Genomic DNA, 8,762 nt, shown 5'->3' with positions numbered 1-8,762 from the left:
AACTATCAAAACATATTTTTACTGTGTTAAATAGTCATACAAAAAATCAAACACATTTCTGAACATTTTATTTGAATTCGGTTTCAAAATGTTTTGGCACAATATATCCACTGAATGTAACTTTACAGAGTCATAGGTGGCCAGTGACATTACAGTAACACTCAGATTCATTGTCCTTCACAAATAGTCAATCAATAATGTTTAAAAATGGAAATCAATACCATTATTACTGTACATTAGAGGGAGTGGCTAGCATCATATAGGAAGAGGGAGAAGGTAGGGAAGCGAAGGGGACATTCAGATAAGCTATTAAACATGTATGTACATTTCAACTGTACTGCATTCAAAATACATATGTATACCATAGATATATACAATGCAAACAATTTGCCTTTACCAGACAATTTACTTATTGTATGAGGAGCCACAAGCCACAGTGAATGAGTACACAATAAGCATCTACATACTTATGCAACTGAAAATGAACACCCTGTACAGTGTGTACAGCTATTAAGGGAGGGTTTGCTTGTTTTTTTTTTTCTGCAACAGGTCCATTTAAAGAGGCTTTCTCATTAAAATTTAAAACAAGTTCAAATGTATTCCCTCCTGACAGGCTTTGTTTGTTCCATAAAACACTTCCTCCAATATATGACTTGTGAAGTTTCCAACATGGATGTGTGCTGTAGCAGCTGGTCGTCAAGGTACTCCCCACGGTACATTTCCCCCGTCCTTCATCTCTAATTTAAAAGTTGACCCTAAATGGATGCAAAATATTTCTGATGAGAACAGTTTGAACTTTTCATAGTCTTTCAATCATGGATGTAGTTTGGTCATATATCCACAACAAAATATCCTCTAGTTTCTTATCCACTTACAGTCCCCATACATGGGATAGAATCCGATCATTCTACTGTATAACTGAAAGATCTAAAAAGGTTTCGTGTAATTGAATGTTTCACAAGGCAGTTGTCCACTCCTTCGGAAACCATGCCTCAAGAAACGTTATGATACTTTTTTTTTTCACGTACATCAAAGTAATTTTTTTCTTCCAACTTTGGATTTTAAACTTTCTTTCTTTCGTCAGTATACTTTCATCTTCTCTTTTTCAGTTCTAGATACTTATGTGCTGGTTAGATCTGTAACTCCTCTTACAAATATTTGCACATTTTCAACATTTCTGAATTTATAATATTACATTTGTACATCCATTCAATACACATATATTTATAAAATGTGAACCAAAATAAATGTCTGTAATATGTGTGTTGGCTAAATGAATGCCTATTTTATATGTTGACTTTTCACTGAATGTTTTGTCTCTGAGTCTTTGGAAGCCATTTGCTTTTGAGACACTCATGGAAAGACCAATGAAAACATCTATATTTCTACAACTTGTGCCTTGTGAAATGAGTTCTCAATCAGAGATGCTTTCTGATAGCTTCATGCAAAGATTTTTGGTAACACTTTACATTGTGTGTTCATTACAAAACCATGTAGCTAAGTAGTAATAAATGCAGTTGTTACATAGTAGTTACACCTAATGTAAATTGTTACCAAATGTTATCATAATGTAAAAAAAAAGAAAAATCTAATAAAGAATCACGTATAACTGCCATACTCATTCATCTGTACATAGAGTACAGTATTTTGGACACAAACACACAAATTCTCTTTCCCACACACACATGTACTCATGCACATGTTCAAGCATGTTATCCATTTACCTGCCTTCAGGGTTGTAGCCTTAAAATTTGTGATCAGGAATACAAAAAAGAGGTATATTAGTAAAGAGTTTTATTTCTAATGAGTGGAATTTTTTTCTTTGTTTTTGTAAAGAGCTGTTGTTTGAGTCAGGTAATTGACACTGATGTGGGATTGTTCAGACACATAACATCCCAGTGGTTGCCAGGGCGATACGTGAGGTGAGAGAAGAGACTGCATCTCAGCACGGCGAACAATGTAACATGTTGCATCCATAAAAGATCTCTGAATTTTCACCACTGAAGTTTATACTGATAACATTTTAAATACATTGTGCTTTTCATAACTGCTATCACACAACCACCAGCAGTTTTCAATACTTCAATAAAATATGACTATTATTAACATTTGAGAGCAATGTTTTATTCTGATGTGGTTGTATATAAGGCACTTCAAACTGCTCGGTACAATCTGGCGATATGATGTATTTTTCAGGGGAAACCATGAAGCTACTATGGAATCAACGGCATGCATGTTTGTCCAAATACTGAGGTTGACTAAGGCCCAAGGGACTGTTACTCCTTCACCTTAAAAACAAGATAAATCAGAATGGATTGTAATACTACATGGAAAAACTAGTCCTAGCCTATTACTCAAAACGAAAACAAAAACAGCCTAAAACTTCACTATTATGTTTTAATTATGTATGCTTTTTACTATAAATATTTAATAGATCTCCCTAGATAGGAGTTTAGCCCTTTGATATAAGCCGTGTGAAAAGGAGCCCAGTTAGCTCTGTCGGCACATAATGTTCTGTTGACGCCATGGAGACAATGTTTACATGATGCTGGAGAATGGTAAACTGTGGAATGACAAATCCACCCCATGAAAAACACACAAAACACCACACAAACACATGTCTACTGTTCACTGGGTCCTCTCTACAATACATGTTATTTAGGAATGGGATGATGTGTGGGAGGAGTCATATAAACAAGGAGTCATATAAACAAATCAGAAACTGAACCGTAACTCATTTTGTTTAATAGGACTCTAGGACGGTTAAATAATTCCTGTAGAAAACCCTTGGCTAACCCTTGCTCAAAGAGTCGGCCTTCATTTTTTCCAAATATGGTTGACGTGTTGACAAGACTGTGAGCCTGCCTGCTGTGCATACAGTTGACGGGTCTTCGCTATGTAATTGTGACTACAAAATCTAGCTTATCTAGGTCGTACTGAGTGGACACCTCAGGGTCTGCCTGTTCCTTCCTTGCGTATGCCACTTTAACACATGGCAGCATTATCCTCTCTTCAACTCAACTCAGCCCAAAACACTCACCAAAGAAAAAGCAGAAAACTATTTTTCTTGTAAGACCAAACACCAGCCATTGAGAGGTTAGAGTTGGAACACTTTGATAAAAAAGTTGCCAAAATAGTGAGTGGCGAGTCGCGACCATTTGGAAAACCATCTCAATAAAGAAGTTTTACTGCTGTCACTCCCCATCACCCAGCCAGGTATCTGTTACCAAAGCTGGCCTTAGACCACCAGTAGTGTTGGAGAGCACTTACCTCCCTGCTGGTATCACTCAAATGACAGCTTAGTCTAAGATTAATCAGACGTGGTAGCAAGCAAGGAGGTGCTTAGCCTCTACTGAGAGGCGTGACAGATGACACCGAGTCATGGGTCCACTTATCATAGTGACGGATGGCTGGATGCTCAACTTGGATGGATGCCTCAGCTCGCATAGCCTGCTGGGATTTGGCTGTCTAACCGATGGACTGGATACCGCGGTGATGCCAAGTGTCCAGTGGCTAACACTTTTATTTCAATCATGATGGTTGAGGTTTCAATCTACTTGTCCTCTTTTTTTAAAAGTCATATTTAAGGTAAGGAAAACGTTTGCGTCTGAATTCCATCTAGAAACACCTTTTGAGAGAAAGAGTGCCGTTTATAAAGAAGGGACAAATACGGAGGGAGAGAAGAACATTAAATAAAGAAAGACAGAATGAAAGAAACAAAAAGACAGAGGAGAGGTGAGAGAGAAAGAGAGAGAGCAGGAACAGGAAGAGCGAGAGACGGTAGTAAATATGTATGCAGTGTTCCCTGTGTTAACATTCCCATGGAAACAATGCCCTGGTACAGGGACAGTCACACATAAGAGGATGGGAAGGGGGGTGGGACCCTAAGTGAGAAGGGCATCCTGTATAAACCAAGCGTATAATGGGCAACTTTTAATCTCCTATGTAGGTGTTCCACATCATATCATAATCTGATCAGCACCATAGTGAGTTCCATAATGGACCTGTCCAAGATCTTTCTCTTTAAGGAGACAAGTGTCAAGGGCCTGCTCTATGATGGCATCATATCCTGTTATGCCGCACAGTCTGGCTACCATCCAATCACTGCTTTTATATTCATCACTTCAATTGCAATTCATACATGCCAGAAAACAGAGACTTGGTTTGAGGGTTAGCATTCCGTGTTAATGTAATATGTGCCCTGTGTATTTGTCGACACAAACATGATTATGTGCTTGTCATTGTAATTGTAATACTGTAATTATACAGAACCAGAACATTAAATATGATATAATGCACCTGCATACAAAACAGATCTCAATTTTTTTGTCGATGTATTCACTTCATTCTATGATTCACAGCATGGATTATGAATTATGAATGTGATGTAACAACATGAAAATAGCCCTTATAAATCACAAGGCCAAAGCATGCGATTAAAAGTAAGCCTCGTACAGAGGCACTGACACGCACCACGACGGCTCCCGCGCACTCACAGAGAGATCCCCCAATGAGGAACCAATCTGGCAACCCCTTAAGGTTCCCGAACAAATAACCGTAACGCTCGCACCCCACACACACACATGCACACGCACACTATGATATAAACCAGTACACGTTGTACCACAAACCACGCATCAACAGGATGAAGGAGACAGCCGTCTGTGTCCAAGAAACCGTCCTCTCATCTGTCTCCCACACTGCTGCCACAAGAGCCCTCCCTGACAGGAACTGCCACTCTGCGCTCTAAAACCTGGTCGCTCTCAGAATGAGTCAGAGGGCTCTTAAGATCAGTGGACAGGATGACAGCACAACCATAAATGTCTCAACAGCAATTATCGCAAGAATAAAACAACCGGTATTGTATATTGTTAAAAAATCAAATGATGGTGCTAAAAACTGGCAAACCAGAGAACGTGAATGAACAATCCCTTTTCAAAGTTTTTTTCTATTTACCCTTGTGTCACTCTTGCTGTTTGTGTTCCATTGGCTAATGTACAGCATGTCCTACTGTGCACTACAGAGCTCAAATCAATGTTCAATCGTTTTAAAACCTAATTATGCTTGATATACTATGGGGGTCTGGCATGGAGTTAGGTCCATGGTACGATTTGAGGGGCCCTTGTATTCCATCTCAGGAGATCCTAACTATAGTATGTGATTGTGTGGGCCTGCCAGAGGCAATTTAGGCAAGCTGTTCTATATTGAATCACGCCAACACACGCCAGTGGAGAACAGAAACAGATTGCAACATGAAATATGTCCTTGAGTCATTGTTACTGGCGGCCATCTTCATTGAAATGGATTATTTACCCTTACACTCATGCCCTAACAGACACGCAAATGCAGGCAACTGAGAGCAAACTGTTCGTTCTCACAAACAAACGCACAGCCACTCACTCAAGTATGTTTTCTATACACAGTTATATACAGGGATCTTTTTACACTGAACTGCAAACTTGACGTTTGTAAATTCAGTCAGCCCTATTTTCCCTTTGAATTTGTTATGTATTTTACACAGTGCAGAACTTTCTATCCAGCTGTCTGCTTCATTGTCAGTCTATTAGTTCTCTTGTGCAGTTCGCTGTTAGACTCATGTCTCAACAGTTGCATCACACACCGTCCTCTGATTCACTTATGGTGTATCTCATTTCAACATTGCTGTGATGTGTATCCTCTTAAGAGACCCAGCAGAGATGTATTGAAAACTGTTGCAAGGATGTCTTTGTAGATATTGATTATTTCTCATATAAATCAAATGTTTTTGTGGCCAACAGCAGTTTATTCCTTTCCTTTCTACACTGTTAAAAAAAAACTGCAATGTATCTCAACAAAACTGGCTGCAGTTAAGCGTGTGTAAAGTGCTACAACAGGTCACAGAGAAGAAAAAGATGTCAAAACAAAGGAATCAAACTGTCATACTTTGTCGCACACATACAGATCAACCCACACAAGCACACACAGACACACACACACATACACACAGACACACACAGACACACACACACATACACACATTCATCTAGCTGACCTAATGTTTTTGTACTGGCAGAGAAGAAGATGTTTGAATGTCTTTTTGAAAGTGACATTGCAGAGGGCGTAGCAGGCAGGATTGATGGTGCTGTTGATGTAGCAGAGCCAGTAGCCGATAGTCCACACAGTGTTGGGAATGCAGCTGGAGCAGAAGGTGTTGATCAGCACCATCACGTTGTAGGGAGTCCAGGTGGCCACGAAGGCCACCAAGATGGCCATGATGGTACGGGTCACCTTCTTTTCCCGAGACGGTGCTGCTTTCTTCTTCTTGGGAGGCTGCTTGGTCATCTTCACGATCTTCCTGGCCACGTGGTTCTGCTTCTCGGTGGCAGGGACGATCTCCACGGTGGCGTTGGAAGGCGTGTAGCAGTCTCCCTTGGGCGACTTGGTCTTTATCTTGATGCAGGTGAGTTTGGAGCCGCCTGCTTTGGCCCGGTGACGCGGCGCCGGCTGGGTGGGCTCGGCGCTGCAGTTGGCCCGAGACGGCTCCGCCTCTTCGTCCTTCTGATTGGACGCCGCCGCGCTGCCGGACGTGGAGTCGTTGGAGCTCTCCTTCTCCTCCCCCGGGGTGCAGTTCTCCTTCGCTCCCTCCTCTCCCTCCGTCTCGCCCTCACCGCCCCCCGCCGGGGACGAGCCTTTCCCGTTCTGCAGCTTGCCGCCGTCGTGCTGGTTGGGCTCGCCGTCCGTGGTCTGGGTCTGGGCACGCTCCGGCTCCTCCATGGCCACGTTGTTGTTGTGGGGTTTGGGGGTGTGGCTCTGGGCCTGGTTGGGGGGCACAGCCCCCTGATTGGCCTTGGAGGGGTTCCTGTTGCCTCTCTTTACCCGGCTCTTGCTGGCTCTGGAGATCTGCCAGTAGAGCACAATCATGATGATGACTGGCAGGTAGAAGGCCGCGATGGCAGTGCCGAAGGTGACGGCGGCATTGGAGAAGAACTGGATGTAGCACTCCCTCTCAGGCACTGTCCGCCCACCTACAATGAACTGCCAGAAGAGGATGGCCGGCGCCCAGAGGATGAAGGACAGGACCCAGGCGGCGGCAATCATCATCCCTGCCATCTTGGTGGTCCTCTTGACAGGGTAGCTGAGAGGTTTGGTGACACAGAAGTATCTGTCAAAGCTGATGATGAGAAGATTCATGACGGACGCGTTGCTGACGACATAGTCCAGGGCTAGCCACAGGTCACACACCACGGGCCCTAAGGGCCAGTAGCCAATCACAATGTAGATCGTGTACAAGTTCATAGAGCACAGTCCAATGATTAGGTCAGCGCATGCTAAGCTGAATAAAAAATAGTTGTTGACTGTCTGAAGGTTCCTATTCACTTTAATGGAGAGCATGACCAGGATGTTTCCGATGACGGTGACCAAACTGAGAGAGCCAGCCACCAGCACAATGAACACCACCTCCACAGTCTTGTAGGGGCTTCCGTTTTCATCCACTGAGTTTGTATTGTTGCCTTCAGAGGCATTCCAGTAGGTGAAATTGAACACATCCATTGCATTTGGTCTTGGTTGTGTTTCTCTACGTGGTTGGAATCTGGGTTTGGAATTGCCACTGATCTGTAGAGGGAAGGAGAAAAACAGGTCACGACAGGTCCATATGATACAGAAATCTCATTTTCCCCTCATTTTTCCATCTCATTTCACCAACATGAATATAAATGCAACATTTATGAAGAGGAGGATTATACATATTGTAAACAGTAATGTGTGAAAAACCAATCTGTTCAAAATGCGCAATGACATTGCACTCGATGTAAGGCTACTACTACAGGCAAAAATACTTAATTTAAAGTGAGCCAGCCAACTAATATATGGTTGTGATAGCTTTATCTTCTGACGATATATTTCATGAAAGCAAATACGCCAGACCTTTAATGTTGAAATGGACCTTTAGGCAGTTCGGAGGCAATTTCATAATTTCTTGAAGTGAGACTTATGAACTTCTTGGCCATCAATGTTTTATTGAATATATTTGATATATATGCTGAATTTAGGCCCAGTTCAAATTATAGTATTCAATGAATCCACATTTCTTTAAAGGAAATGGTCATACGCATTCATTCCAGCTGCTACTTCATGTAAGGTCTAATTTCATATTAGTCTAAACGGACACTCAGATATTCACTTGATCAGCATTATTAACTTAGATCCCATTTGACCCACAAACTCCCATTTAACTTGAAGCACTGCGTGTGTCTGTGTGTGTGAGTGCCCATGCGTGTGTGAGTCTAAGGTCTAACCCATTGCTTTGTATACTGCTCAAAACTCCTATTCCTAGTCTTTAGATATTGATAGCGATTTTGTTAGACAGTTTTTGCTGTACACCTGCAGCGAGCGAGTGACATAGGCAGGACCAGCTGATGTCTGTCATAACTTTAACGATTACACACCTTCTGGCCTATCTCTTCCTCTCACACAAATCAAAGAGCTTGCACACTGCTTTGACGTAAATGCCATTAGCTTCTATGCTGTAGTCTCTCTCTCTCTCATTCTTGCTCTATCTCTCTCTATCTCTCTCGTCTTTCTTCTACCTTCTGTTCTTTGATGCTCGACCCTGCACCTGAAGAACTGTTTGTGCTGTGGCGTGATGTCATGAGAGTCTGTGACAATGCCCTTATGTCTGTGACTGTGACATAAGGAGGACTAGCCACTTGATACTCTGGAGACTATCTCAATTCTAACAGTGAAGTAATTTGAACAGTGAATGTACTGTGGACGTTTTCATA

General features: G+C 42.1%; 1 protein-coding gene across 1 annotated transcript in view; it reads right to left on the bottom strand.

The window, feature by feature from the left end:
- Window positions 1-717: 717 nt before the first annotated feature.
- The window catches only part of chrm2a (cholinergic receptor, muscarinic 2a), a 54,349-nt gene continuing 46,304 nt past the window's right edge, over window positions 718-8,762 (bottom strand). Inside the window, exon 2 of the mRNA XM_062482925.1 lies at window positions 718-7,593. Coding sequence (XP_062338909.1) covers window positions 6,019-7,530 — 1,512 coding nt within the window. The 5' untranslated portion in view covers window positions 7,531-7,593 and the 3' untranslated portion in view covers window positions 718-6,018. The remainder of the gene's footprint in view (window positions 7,594-8,762) is intronic.

Source organism: Osmerus eperlanus, chromosome 17, assembly GCF_963692335.1.
Source record: "Osmerus eperlanus chromosome 17, fOsmEpe2.1, whole genome shotgun sequence".
In the NCBI taxonomy this organism is placed as follows: Eukaryota; Metazoa; Chordata; class Actinopteri; order Osmeriformes; family Osmeridae; genus Osmerus; species Osmerus eperlanus.
Note: the sequence above shows the minus strand (reverse complement) of the source record. Positions and strands in the feature narration are given on the sequence as shown.